We start from the raw sequence: 14,048 nt of genomic DNA, 5'->3' as shown, positions 1-14,048 counted from the left end.
ATTATAGCCATTTGGTTATGGTCTTGAAAAAAAATTTTTTTTTTCACTTTAAGCTTTTCTTTTAAAATGTCTGAATCTACGTGAAGCAGGGTTTTCTTCCTCCACGGGTTGTGAGCAATACACTGTTGTCTTAATAATACAAGTTTAAAAAGCTGAGCATGAGAATGGTGCTTTACAGTGTTCTCTCCGGTTGTTTCATCAGTCCTTTCAGCAGCCGGGAGGGAGTCAGAGTGTTCTCGCCCTCCGGAGAGTCTCACACAGACTGAGGCGTTAACTGGCTGAAGTCCACACTCAGCTGATAACAAGTTTCCTATCTTTTTATCTGAAACTCCGTGGACTGAAACTTGTCCACAGTTCACATCCTCTAGAGGGAGAGCGTGGAGAGGAAGTGGAGCTGAGCCATGGTTGCCGATCTGTAGAGAACACTGTTTGAATTACCCTTCAGTGATATGCACGTAATAGGTGCCGGCACAGAGAAAGTGTTTATCAACCGGAAGCGTGGAATTAGCGGGCAGGTGGGGAACAGCATTTCGCTCCCTGGTCTAGGACTCCCACTCACAGCCTCATAGCTGCCTTTTCCCTCTCCACCTGGGACCCTACAGGAAACAAAACTCAAAGGTCAGACGTGAAAGAGTAGCTCAGTACACTAGTTCTTTGTCCAGTGCCAGGTGGAGCGGTCCGGGTGAGTTCGGTCAGCACTCAGAGTTAGAGAACAGACAGAAATGCCTCCTGAAGGGGGGGCGTCCTACGGGATGCGGACGTCCAGTCGTGTTCAGGTGAGGGGCGGAGAAAGGCGGGCTCGCCCGGCTGTGGGAGCAACACAAAGGCGTGGAAGTGGAGCAGGCCGAGCGTCCGGGAGGACCGGGAAGAGACCTGCCGACTGGAGTAGACAGTTCTTACTTTTGAGCGGGGAGAAGTTAAGTGGGAAGAGTGAACTAGGTTATGGAAAACCTTGGGTGATCAGCTAACAAAGGAGATTTTTCTTATGTACAGTCAGGAGGGAATCCTCAAGAGCGTCCAAGGCTTACTGTGTGGCTGTCGTTGTTATTTATATTTACTTCTGTGTGGGTCTTGTCTAGCTGGAGCGAGACCCATGGGAATAAGGAAGGAGGTCGTCTGTCTTTAGTACTGTAGCACCTAAGGACACTAAGTCACTGACTAAGGAAGAAAACTCTAGCGGCAGATGGATTGGAACTTGGAGAGACTGAAAGCGGAGAGGCAAGAGACCGTTGAAGTTCGGCCCTTGTAGCAGTAACTGCCTTAACTCTAGATACAGTCACTCATTGAATGAGCCCCTTTGCCTGGCCCTGGGTTAGGTACCAGGGGTGGAACAGCACCCGAGGCAGGCGTAGTCCCCACAGATCTCACTCCAGCTGGGGGGACAGACACACCAGTAAGTCATGAGTACAGTGACGTGATGAGTGCTTCGGGGCGGGAGCAGCATGTTCAGAGTCTTTGAGGACATAAAGGAGGAGCTTTTAAACCAGGCTTGGTTGGTTGGAAAAAGCTTAGTTAAGAAGGATTTAGAAGCTGAGGCCCAAAGGGTGGGTGAGAAGTGGGGAAGGGGAGGCCCCCAGATGAGAGAGAGCATGGTGAGGTTAGGGAGGGGTCTTGGGCAGTGTGCCAAGTCCCCGAAGCCCTGAGCAGGGGGAGCCACTGAAGTGTCTTCAGCAGGGGAAGGACACGCACGTTCAGGTCCCTGCATGTATAGACTTCCCTGGAGTTGACATTGGAACGGTAGCGGCGAGGGCATGTGGTAGATAGAGATGGATTTGAAGGCAAATAGCATTGGCTTTGAAGTGGGCGGATCTTCCAGATCCGAGTATCCTGGCGCTGAGTGGCTGCTGTCTCTAACTCTGTCAAGCCAGATCCAGTGTATTGCAGATGAAGAAATTTTAATATAGGGGCCAATATACAAAATTTCTGGCAGAACTAGCCCTGGCTGGTGTAGCTCAGTGGATTGAGCACAGGCCTGCAAGCCAGAGGATCACGGTTCGATTCCCAGTCAGGGCACAGGGCTGGGTTGCAGACCAGTTCCCTGCAGGCCAGTTCCCAGCAGGGGATGCACGAAAGGCAACCATACATTGATGTTTCTCTCCCTCTCTCCTTCCCCTATAAAAGATAAATAAAATCTTTAAAAAAAATTTTTTTGGCAGAACTAAACGAGTAAACGGAGAGGTTGAGACAACAGCAGGGGCCTGCGACCGCCTCTGAGGTGGGAGCCCGGGTGCTGAGGTCGCCTGTAGAAGCTGGGGCCGCAGAGGAGCCGGGCCGCTGCTGCCTGAGCCAGAGGGTCAGGGGAGGGAGAGCAGTGCCCAGGCTCCTCTGCCCTCCTCTTTCCCGGTCTTTTACTGGCGCCTCCCCCGGGCAGACCTCGCTGGGAGCCCGCAGGTCGGGAGCCGGCAAATGGAGTCTATGAGAGTCCCTCCCGTTCCACAGAGTGGAGCAGAGGAGGGGCGGTGGGTGGGCCTGAGCACGTGGGCCCGTGAGCGCAGTGCTGTGCCCCAGACCCCACGCTCCTAGTGCAGTAAAGGCTCTCAAGGGTCCTGCGCCCTCCTGTGACCCAGAAGAACCCTTTCACAGATTCAAGAGCGGTTCAGGAGAGTCAGTTATTCAAGTGCCTGGCCTCTCGCACTCTCTGTCATAGTGTCACTTGTTGCACTCCCTGTCATAGTGTCACTTCACTCTGAGGCCATCCTCATGTTGGGTGAAATCTCTGCTGATGGGCCAAAGGTATAGCTTTGTAGAGAAAAGTCCAAGTTCTGCAGGCACATACTGTCCTTCCCCTTTTCTGCCAGCGTGTAGACCAGGGCCATGTGTTGTGGAGGGGACCAGGCAAGGCAGAATCAGGGGTCCAGCGAAGCCCCTTGTTCTGGAGAGACGGGATCGAGTTTTCACTCTCTGAAGGCGTGTAAGGGGCCAGGGCCGTGGCCACGGGCAGTGGGCTGCTTCTGGCCGTCTTTGAAATGCATCGGCCTGGCGGCTTTTGCTTCTCACCTGCTTGGGGCTGCGTGCGGTGTCTCCCATGGGACCCAAGCACAGGACACGTATGTAATCTGGGGTCCCCAGAGGAAGTAGGACAAGAAACAGTAAAGCTGTGACATGACCTGTGTGCCCGGCACTTGCCCTGAAATCACGAAAACCGGCTTTTCTCTGTTGCTAGTTTCTCTTCTCTCCTTGACAGGAAGGCGATTTTGGGACACCTCTAAACCTGGTGAATTCCCCGCATGTACCTCACAACCGAGGAGACAGAGCCCGGGCCAAGCTGAAATTCACGGGTGACTCTGCGTAAATCCCTGCGGTCACTTGTTTACGGAAGTCCCTCACTGCAGCACAATGAATTACCTGGGGGAATTTGATCCGGACTTATACAAATTTAGTGACAACAGGTGCTTTTTATTTTATATTTTGAATGTATACCTATGCTGAACCTAAGCAATTTTTATTCAAAGAAACAAAAAGGTATTAGGCACAGCTTGCTATACATGCTATGAAAAGTATTACCTCGTCTATTTTTAATATTAATTAAAGCCTTTCTCTTTTACTGGTCTATATTTTCTTAGCATAACAATTCTTTTATATACTCTGAACTTTTGGGACATGATTGTTTTTTAAAAAACAAACTTGGAAACGATACGAGGGCACACACTGGAATTCGAAGTTGGGATTGTCACGAACGGCGACGGTCACAGAGCGCACACCAAGTCCTGGCCCGCCGCGGAGGCACCGCCCTGAGTCCGGCTCACCTTTGGGGACCGAGACAGCAGTGAAGGACCTACCCGCCCTGGCTCTTCTAGCCGAGTCGGGGTGGACAGCAAGGGGTGAGAGCCAGGGGCAGGCTCCAACTCTTCGGTGAGAAGCCTTATTAAGCTACTGAAAATATCTGAGGGCTTTGACCTCTGCACTGGGACATAAAATACCCTTTAGGCGACCTTACCGTCAGTGGCAGAGGGATCCCCCAAACCAGGCTGTTCTCTGGGTGGGCTGTGGCTCCAGACCCAGGCGGTTTCCTTGTCTCCCGAACACTCACCGCCCAGCCCGGAGAAAGAGGCCCCCTCCGACCTGCTCCCTGCACCTCTCTTGTGAGTCCTCGCAGGGCCCTCCTCGGGGCTGCTACAGCTGGGGCTTTGTTTGTGCTGGTTCAGGGCACTTTATGGTTTCAGAGCAAAGACTGAGCTGCCCGTACTGAGAGGAGTGGTTACCCATTGAATTCCAGGTTCCCCTTTGTCAATGGACTTCTATACCTCGGGCGGTGGAGTGGACACCCCTGCGGCTGAGCCGCGCTCCTGTGCTGAGCGCCTGCCCCCGTCCCACATGCGCTTCCACTTCTACAGAGTTCACCGAGGGCAAAGTCCGAGTTTTAGAGCCAAAGCCAGCCACGGCCAGAGGGCCCCGAAGATGCTCAGCAGTGAGGGCAGTGAGGAACAGGAGGGTGAGCTCCTAACCTATGCTCTGGTGCTCCCCGCGGCAGGTGGGAGTGGGGAGCCCAGCCCGGCTCTGGGCAAGAGTAAGTAGAGGAAGGGAGGAACTCAGACCCCAGGCTGACGGATTGTCCTGACTCCGGAGTGCTGCCCCGCCCTCTGTGTAAGCAGGCTCTGCTCTGTGGCCACGGGGGTGAGACGTAGTTGGAATGTCTGCCCTTCTGTATTGGCTCCACCCCTCCCCCCATCCGTTAATAGGCAATCAAGGGTTTAGGAGAATCGCAAAACCCTTCTGCCACTCCCACGCTGATGCCGTGTTGGCGGGGGCGTGTTCACGTGGGGGCTCAGGACGCACAGGTGAGGTCAGCTGTGATACTGGGGCACATCTCTTTTGGCCAGAATGCCTCTGAAACATTCACCTAGGAGAACCGTTGGCCTCAGACTTCACCTACCCAAACCAGTGAGTGAGAATGTCATGTTGTAATGTTTCTCTGCTGAAATTGTTTTATTTCTGTGACCCCTACCTTGAAATCACTGTGGTTTACTTTGTAATTGTGTGGTCCCCGTACTGTATCATTGTGCTGAGAAACAACTTGAATCTCTTGGTCTAAGGCAGCTGCACTTTACGCTATTTCCAACTGTTTGAATGATGACAACTATGTGTCATTTACAAGGTTAGAGTTAAGAAACATCTTCACTGTTGGTATAAAAATGGAGACTTTAACAGCTTAGTATCTGGAGCAACCTTGTGTTATCACCTTGAAACTGTAAAAAGAATTGGGTTGAAGTAACTGGTTACCTAATTTGAGTGAGGGGAATATCTGCAATAAAGCTTCATAATATATTCATCTTGATACCAAAGTTGTCTTCCTTAATGACTGTCTCATACTGCGGGCCCGGCTTTGACCCTTTTGTGCCAAGGAAATGGGTCTAGAAACCCAGAGAGTTCTTAGTACCTCGGTGCTATGTTGGGTCTGTAGGAGAGGGTATTTAACAGGTCCTGTCTTATTTGGGTTTTCTCATTCAATAATGACGAGCGAATAGCATGATAAAGAATGTTTGCCGTCTGGCAGGAGGTCGGTACAAGCCTGGGAAGGGATACGGTCTTTCCTTAGTTTGCTGAGCTCCTGTTGTGCCCCGGACATAGCCTCCCAGTGTTTTAACCTCCTGAGGTTCCCACCTGCAGACTTTCAGCTTCTTTATCAGCTGTGCATGCTACTCATTTGCCCCTTTCATATCTTCCTTGTGCAAGTGCCTGACACGCTGGTGGCAGACAGAAAGCCTCCGTTGTTCTGGAAAAAGAACGACACGGCTAGAGTCTTTATTTGTTTTGCTGGTTGAGCCCAGGTGTCTGCAGCTTGACCAGAGTCTTTCAGTTAAACATAATTTCCCAAACACACAGAGTAGAATTCCATTTTTGTACGATATACATCTATCTCTCCGTGGAAGATTGTCTGGAAGGATAGACATGAAAATGTTGATGTTTTGCAGGGTGGTTAAATTTTAGGCAACTTTAGTTTTTTTTTTATGTATTCTGTTGTTTTCTACACTGAACATGTATCAGTTGCATGATTTTTTAGAAGAGAATTCCGAGGAACTCCGCACTGCTCAGGTGAGTAAACATCGTTCCCTCCTTTAGTCTCCTCTCCCGGAGAGCAGCTCCTGCCCCGTGCAGGTCCCCAGGCCGCCGGGGGGCTGGCCCACAGCCACAGTCAGCCACCGGGACACCTGGCCGTCTGTGTTTGGGATGCAGGGGGGCTGCCCTGTGTGCAGAGGCCTAGGCAGCATCCATGAGCAGGTCCCAGTGCCTGCTGCCTCTGGAAGCTTCCCTCCACGGCGCCCTCAGCTCAGAACCCAGGCCTCCAGTTCCTTGATGCAGAACTGCTCCCGCCGGGCCAGCACCTCGTTGTTGAAGGTCGCACAGGGGTGGCTTCCCCCGTGATACAAGTCTCCGTCCAACCACAGCCCAAACTGGCCACTAAAGGGAAGAGGAAAGTGTTGGCCGGGCTCTCTCCCAGGTGCCGGGACCCTTTAGATTCACACCAGCAGCCCTCAGCCGCACCAGGGCCACAGCCTGTGTCTCAGTGTCCCTTACACCGATTGATCCTGAATTGTTGCGGGCCCCACACATTGCTCCCCACAGGGTTTAGAGCATTTTTTACAGTCCATTGATTTTAATAAGTATACCATGGTGCAACCCTCACCATTTGTGAATGTAAAACATTTGGAATGTATTTAAAATGTCAAGGCTTCACCAAAGGAGTAAATCTCACAGGTGTGGACTCTGAGCCCAGAACAATACTTCGAAAGAGTATTAATTCCTTCATCCGACAACAAAGCTGGGCCGGAGCTGGAAGGGAGTTACTGCAAGTCAGCGAAGGCGGGTGTGTTCTGGGCCCAGCTGCCTCTCCCTGGAGGTTCTTCGTGTAGCTGGGTGAGCAAAGACCTTGCCTGGAACTGATTGAACAGGGCTGCCGTCGTTACTGTCAGGGGAAGATGGATTCTGCCTGAATTTCCAGGTCACTCCTTTTCTTCGTGACCCACTCCACCTCCCACCCCCCAACACACACACTCAGGTGGGTTTCCCGGGCAGGCTCCAGTGAGCTACGTCCCCCCAGGATTACGGCACTGATGGGCAAATTTGAGGCTAGCCTCACCCAGCCATGTGGAAGGCTCTTCTTGAAGTTACACAAATTCAGACTAAGCTGTCACTGACCGTGAGCACTCACAGGGAGAGCCTGTGGCATCCTTCCCCTCAGTGTTGACTTGGGATGTGGGGGGCATAGAGTGGGCTATTGAAGGAAGAGGCCCGAAAGGTAACCACCAGCCTCCCTGTTTTATCTGGGGCAGAAGGGACCAGAGCACAGGCCACCCCAAGACTCAGGGAGGACTGAGGCACGCACCTGCCACTGCCCATCATCAGTGAGTCCACATCTCCTTTCACAAAGAAAGAGTTGCTTCCTGTCCACTTAAAGACCTGGCACGATTCGAAAAGAACGTGGTTACTGCCCTGCAGTTTTACTCCACACCACTGGATGGCAGTATCGTGAAGGGAATGGGACAGCCAGGCCCCAACTCAGCCGGAAGTACTCTGAGCTCCTGGCTCTTGAGGTTTCTTGCCAGTCTCTGGAGTTCACCACTCCGTACCTCCACCCAACCCTGCCAACTCCCCTGCCCTTGCTGTCCAGACTAAGTCGCCTCAGCCCGTCTGTTCTAGGGATAGAACAGAACCCACTGGGGCTTCCTGCTTCCAAAGCTGGAGTGAGGAGGGAGAAAGTCCGGCTAGGGAGTTGGGCCCTGATTCTCCCAACAAACTGTCCCTTCATCTCTCACTGGAGGCAATACCAAGCCTGCCCATCCCCCAGTGCCACCTCATCCAGTTCCTCAGCAAGTCGTGCAGGTCCCACCCCAAAGAGAGCCCCTAATGACCACTACTCCTGTGCCATTCATCTCCGTTCACTCTTGTCCACCCCATGCACATTAAGTCTCTTCCTGCTGGACCACATCTTCCCCTGACTCGCCTCCACACTGCAACCTGAGTGATCTATCAAACAAACCAGATATTATCGTTTCTCTGCCTAAAGCCCTCCAGCGGCTTCCCACTGCAATCAGAATAAAATCTAACTCCTCCTCTCTCTGACCTCTTCCCTACTGACTGCGCTTCAGGGGCACTGACTTTCCTGTCCCCGGGACACCCAGAGCTATTTTTGTCTTAGGACCTGCACCCCGACTGATCCCTCTGCCCGGATGCTCTTCTTGCAGACCCGCAAGTGGCCCAGTTCTCCTCTTTCAGCCCACATGTCATCCCAGAAAATTTCCCTGGACCAAACTACCTAAGCAGCCCTTCCTCCAAGACCCTTTTTCCTTTCTTGCTGAGATGGCCTGGTTCCTGTGCCACAGTGTCATGGCCTGTCCCCTAACATGCAGCCTCTGTGAGGGCTGTCTTTTTTCCCAGCAGTATTCCTGAGATGTGGTACTGATGTTTGTTCAATGAATAAATTATTCAAAAGTCAGTTTAACGAATAAAAACATTTCTGCAGGGCTGCAAAAACATAGTATATTATTGCCTATAACTAGTTGCAAAAAAAAAAAAGACTAATAAAAGATAAGGCTGGACTCAGAAGAGATGAGAAAATATTAACAAGTGACCACAAGAAGACAGAGCCTTTCATGTCTTCCTCTACCTTCATCAAGGAACGTGACCTTCAGACTTGAAGGAGTAAGATAAATATTGCTACAGAACAAATTAAGATCAAGTTCATGGAGCTGCTTGACGTAGTGACCAGGGCACCGCTGCAAATTCATGAGGAACACAGGCAAGTGCCAGAAGATCAAAGACAGGAAAGATCAGCCAATTTCTGAAAAGGTGAGATTCCATAACAATAAGCTAGCAAGACAGACAAGAAGCCCCTGAAAAAAAACCATTTGTTTCTTTTTTTTTTAGCATTTGGCACCAGGCACTGTTTTAGGTAATGGGTAGAATGGTGGCCATAACAGATAAAAAATGCCTGCCTTGTAGGACTCCCATTCTAGTTAGAGGAGGCAAATCTGTAAGTAAAATAATTAGTATGTTGGGTAATGGCAAATGCCCAGGAGAAAAAGGACAGGAAGGCCACGAGGGGTGGAGTGTTATGCAGTGAAGTCAGGCGGTCAGGGCGGGCCTCCCTGAGAGGGTGGCCACTGAGCAGAGCAGGGAAGGACGAGAGAACTGAGCTCTGTAGAGATGCAGTGGGGGACGCTCCAGGAGCGGCTCCATGTGCAAAGGCCCTGAGGCAGGAGCAGGTCTAGGGACCAGCTCAGAGGCCAGTGTGGCTAGCGCAGAGTGAGGGAAAGGGACAGTAACAAGAAACAACAGAGAGGCCAAAAGATGGAGGCGCTTGGAGGTTCTTGTAAAGATGTTGGCTTTTCTCCGAGGGAGAAAGGAAGCCATTGGCAGCGTGGAGCCGAGGAGTGACGTGTTCTGACTTACCTTTTAGAGGGATCACTTCATCTACTGTGACGACTGAAGGCGGAAGCGTGAGGAGGCGAGAGCAAGAGCACAGACAAGTAATGACGGTGGCTCGACCCAGGATGACGACAGGGACGTGAGGGAAAGGGGTGGGTGCTGCATGTGGACGGAGAAGGCAGGGCTGTCAGGGGTCACGGACAGCTCAGGGGTGGGTGTCAAAGAACGAGATGTTAAGGAGGACTCCAGAAGTTTGGCCTCAGCAGCAGGGAAGATGGGCGGCAGGGTGCCCATTCACTTTGTTGGGGAAGATGGCAGGAGGAGCTATTTTATGGAGGGGAAGGTCAGCTTTGGACACGTGAGGTTTGCAATACCATGTTTGAGATGCCGGATAGTGGTTGGGTATGTGGGAGTTTGCAGCCCAGGCAGAGAGGCCCTCAGCACGTGGGTGGCACAGAAGACTGTGAGAATGGACAAGACCTTGAAGGGAAAGCAGGTAGTCAGAAGACAAGAATCCAAAATCGAGCTCTAGGGCATTGTGACATTAAAAGTTTGGGGGAGGTGAGGAAGAACCAGCAAAGGATTCTGCCAAGGAGTTACCAGTTCAGTAAGAGGAAAACTCTACAACTTTAGATTTCTGGCATGTGAGCCCTAGAAGGCCAGGGGGTGACTAGCATCCGGCAATGGGTTTACTGTGAACAGCTGACCCTTTTCCTCTTTGCTGATAAGGTTCCCGGGGCAGTGGAGGGAGGCAATGCAATGGGCAGCCACAGCTCCTGAGACCTCGTCGCCGTGAGGCCAGACGCTTGTATTGTTGGGTGTGTCTGCGGGTGTCGTTCTGTGCATTGGAGAGCCCTAGTCAGACATGAACCCTCCCCTCCACCCTCCGACCCCCCCACCGCCGGAGCCCGGAGACCTGGACGTCACTGAGGAAGGCACACACCGAAGTGACCGGCTTGCTTTCACACTCGCTCTCAGACCTCCAAAAACACTGCCTGGCCGGCCTTCCTTTCCTCTCATTTTCTCCCTTCCACTCCCGAGATCTCTATCTGATGCCTTTTCTCCCCTCAGCCTTCACATGCTCTCCTCCATCTCAGTCACAGCAGTGACCTTACTCTGTCCTTCCTAGTCTGCCTTCACCTTCCTGCCCCCACACCCGCGGCCCTCACCTGGACCAATCTCGCCTCCCAAGCCTGTATCTGGTGAGCAACAAACCTCTCCTCTCAGAGCCAGTAAGTGTTTGCCGAGGGCCTACTGGGCACTTTTTTATCCTCGTCTGAGGATAAACTTACTGATTTTAGAGAGAGGGGAAGGGAGGGAGAAAGGAGGAGAAATATCGATGTGAGAGAGAAACATCGAGTGGTTGCCTCTCAAATGCACCCCAACTGGGGACCGAACCTGCAATCCAGTCATGTACCCTGACTGGGAACCGAACCCTCAACCTTTTGGTTTGTGGGACAGCACTCCAATCAACTGAGTCACACTGGCCAGGGCGAGCTTTTTTTTTTTTTAAACAAAGAGGCAGGCCCGGGGGGGCGGGGGGGGGGGCTGCCTTGCCAGCCACTGCCCTCCTGCCTTCCCTCCGTGGAAAGAGGAAGGACACCAGACACCCCAGCCAGGGGTGGAGCTGGGGGCCACTGGGACCCTGGGGTCTTCGTCCTGCCACGGACCCCACCCCCACCGCAAGGTCGGAACATCACCTTCAGCTGCGGGGAGAAGGAGAAGAGGAACGTCTCGCCAGTGCCGTAGAAGCCTCTGCTGAGTCGAAACTCTGAGGAGGAGAAGGCCCCAAACGTCTGGGGAGCAGAGGAGCGTGCAGTTTGCAGCTGGAAGGGAGTTGGTGGTCCTCTGGAGACCCCCTGTCCGGGGTTGGTAAGACAGGCTCATCCTGGGGGCAGCCCGGGATCCCAGGGCGAAGCTTGGGGGCGGAGAGACCCGCCCCTGCACCTGTCAGCACACACCCTCCCCTTCGCACCCCCCGGCCAGCTCACCTGCCCGTCCTGGTCCTTCAGCACCAGCAGCACCGGCCCACTGTGGCCCTCCATCTGCCTGTACAGGCTCCGCAGACTGAAGCCGTCCCTTGCCGTGCAGAAGGCCAGACTCCAGGAGTGTCCGGTGACGCTCGGGGGGAGGTGGAGGCCGAGCTGGGGACGGGTGTGGCGGTGAGTGGGCGATCCTCCCACCTCCTTACCCTGTACCCTTGGGGTCCCAGGGCACTGAGGCTGGACAGCCCCCACTCACACAGACAGGGCACTCTATAGGTTGCCGAGGAGTTTCCTGTTTCCGGGGGACTTACACCTGTTAGAAGGAGCCCTCAGAGATAGGGCTTCTGTTAGGGTGAAGGAACTGAGGCTCAGGGAGGCGAATGACTTGCCTGAAGCCCCCATGGGGAGCAAGTGGCAGAGTCAGGATTGAACCCACGTCAGGTCTCTCTACCCTTGGTCACCCTGGACCCTAGTGGCCAGAGAACAGAGGAGACCCTGATCCCTCTAATGCCCCCGACCCTCATCCTCCTACCCCTGCTCCAACGTGGGCTTCAGTCCCCAAAGGCTGGTTCTACTTAAAAAATCAGCTTATTTCAGTATATCCTGACCTCCTGGCCCAGCGAAGAGGGTGACGCTGGTATTACCGGAGCATTTGACAAGTGGGAAAGGAAAGCCCACAGCAGGAACGACTTGCCCGTGGTGACACAGTGAAGCGGGCTCAGAGCAGGAGTGACCCCAGGTGGCCTTGAACCTGGCCGGGAGGAGGGCGGGAGGGCGAGACTCTCAGTCCCAGGGCTGAAATCCTAAGCCATTGACCCGGCCGAACCTGCCTCATCTCCAAGGCTCCCAGAACCTGGCTGGCTTCCTCCAGCTGCGGCTCCACAGGGTCCTCAGGAGCCGGGACTGGGGCTGCCTCCTTCTCTTCTTCCTCTTCCTCTTCCTCTTCCTCACCCTCCTCTCCAGATGGAGTGTCCTCCACCTGGCTGGGCTGTGAAGACACAAAGAGGCCTGGCAGGTCCAGGGTCAGGAGACAGCAGCTCCCACTTCTCCCAGGCCTGAGAGCCGCAGTGCCCCCCTCAGGCCCCCACGACCAGCAGCCCGTCCAGAGGAGTCTGGGGAGTGTCCCCCACGGACAGGACCCGGCCCCGCCTCCAGCCAGCTTCCTCCCTGGCTCCCACTAGCTCAAGGTTAGAAGCCCACATGCACGTCAGATGTGGCCACGGGCCCTGTGGTTTGTCTGCCTGTTTGCTCCGGATCCAGGGTGGGTGCCAGGGACCCAGTTCTCAGCTTGGGGGCAGGAGGGGGGCAGGTGACAGCCCAGCTCTGCGTGCTGCACCTGTGTGAGATTGTGCATGAAATAATGGCGATGACAAGAACAATGGTAATAACCAGAGTGGCTGACACTGATCGTCACACCCTGGACCAAGCCCGTGTGAAGTGTTTGCAGTGTGTGTTTTCTCTGAATTTCCTCAGGAGTCCTAAGAGTGTGCTTCTTATTATCCTGACTTTATAAAGGAAAAAAATGAGCCCCCATGGCTTCCCTGTCAGCCAGTGAAACGATCATGTATGTAGTTGTAGGTGAAGTGTGTGCAGGTTCGTGTAAAATGTGCACTCGTCCGTGTGATTGTGTGTGTTGGCTTAAACTTGAGTTGTATAGGCACATTGGTGTGAGAAGGTACTGCGTGTAGCTGCGTGTTTGCCTCTCAATGTGTTTGTGAGTGTGAGTTGGGATTGTGTAAAGATATGGATGTGAGTCAGTGGGCGTGCATGCCAGTGCATTCATTCATTCCTTCATCTGAGCTTCCTCTCTGTACCAGTGTGTGAGTGTGTGCGTGTGTGTGCACACACAGTGCCTTCAGGGTTTCTCACAGGCAGGAGGGACCTCACGGATGAGAGATGAACATCATTTTCTCTCCCCCGGGTTCAGGCCTAACGAGGGGTCCCAGCTACATGGGGCTTCTGGGCAGAGCTCCACCTGGCACCGGCTCCAGGGAGGAAGAAACGAATGGCAGTCTGTGCTCCCTGAGGCCTCAGGGCCATGGGGCTGCCCGCTGAGTCCCCCTGTTCCTGAGTCCGAGCTCCGAACCGCAGGCCAGCCAGGGAGGGACTCGGAGGAGGAACACGTCACCTGCCTGCATTCATCCCTAGCTCGGGCCCCACTCTGCCAGGGAGCTGGCCTCCCCCCGCCACCTTTCCTGACCTGACCCCTGGGCCAGGCTGGGTCCCTTACCAGCCGGGTGTACCGCCAGCGAAGACCTTTCATTCTTCTGCCTGAATCCGTCCGAGGGCAGTGAGGGGCTGCGGTCCTGCGGTCCTGCCAGGGGAGGAAGCGCCGCTGGGCAAGGCTTCCAGATGAAAGGTGAAGTCTGGGGCTCACCTGGCTGGCTCCGCGCCCACCCAGCTGCCTCGCTCTCACCTGTCACTCCCAGCTGGAGTTGTCAGGAGTGTGTCTGTGAGGTCAGCGACATTAGGCGTTCAAGGCCGCACCTGCATGGCAGCCACACTCAGGAAATGCTGGGTGTGATTGATTCCCTTCCACCTCCTCGCCCTGCTAGCGGCCCGGCCGAGAGACTCTGGTTCCCTGTGTGACTTGGAGTGAGTCCCCTGCACCCCTGGACCTCGGTGTCCCTAGCACGTTGGACCATGTCATCTCAGAGCCCTCACAGCTCCCACAGCCTGCGACGCCATCCCTCTTGG

At 54.0% G+C, this 14,048-nt stretch overlaps 2 protein-coding genes across 3 annotated transcripts in view; one reads left to right on the top strand and one right to left on the bottom strand.

The window, feature by feature from the left end:
- The window catches only part of SAMHD1 (SAM and HD domain containing deoxynucleoside triphosphate triphosphohydrolase 1), a 51,908-nt gene extending 46,639 nt beyond the window's left edge, over positions 1-5,269 (top strand). For both annotated transcript variants that reach the window (XM_037164466.2, XM_053671213.1), the window contains one exon: positions 3,185-5,269. In XM_037164466.2, the coding sequence (XP_037020361.2) occupies positions 3,185-3,292 (108 nt within the window). In that variant the 3' untranslated portion in view covers positions 3,293-5,269. The remainder of the gene's footprint in view (positions 1-3,184) is intronic.
- Positions 5,252-13,614, bottom strand: TLDC2 (TBC/LysM-associated domain containing 2). Its single transcript, XM_053671192.1, has 6 exons — positions 13,582-13,614; positions 12,178-12,528; positions 11,358-11,510; positions 11,067-11,162; positions 7,325-7,398; positions 5,252-6,399 (listed from the first exon to the last, which is right to left on the bottom strand). Exons 1-6 carry the CDS (start codon positions 13,612-13,614, stop codon positions 6,264-6,266), a joined length of 843 nt encoding a protein of 280 aa, XP_053527167.1. The 3' UTR covers positions 5,252-6,263.
- Positions 13,615-14,048: the final 434 nt, after the last annotated feature.

This window comes from Artibeus jamaicensis, unplaced genomic scaffold (genome assembly GCF_021234435.1).
Source record: "Artibeus jamaicensis isolate MK-2021 breed Jamaican fruit bat unplaced genomic scaffold, CSHL_Jam_final contig_685, whole genome shotgun sequence".
NCBI lineage: Eukaryota > Metazoa > Chordata > Mammalia > Chiroptera > Phyllostomidae > Artibeus > Artibeus jamaicensis.
The sequence above is the reverse complement of the archived record's forward strand: the minus strand, read 5'-3'. Positions and strand labels throughout refer to the sequence as shown.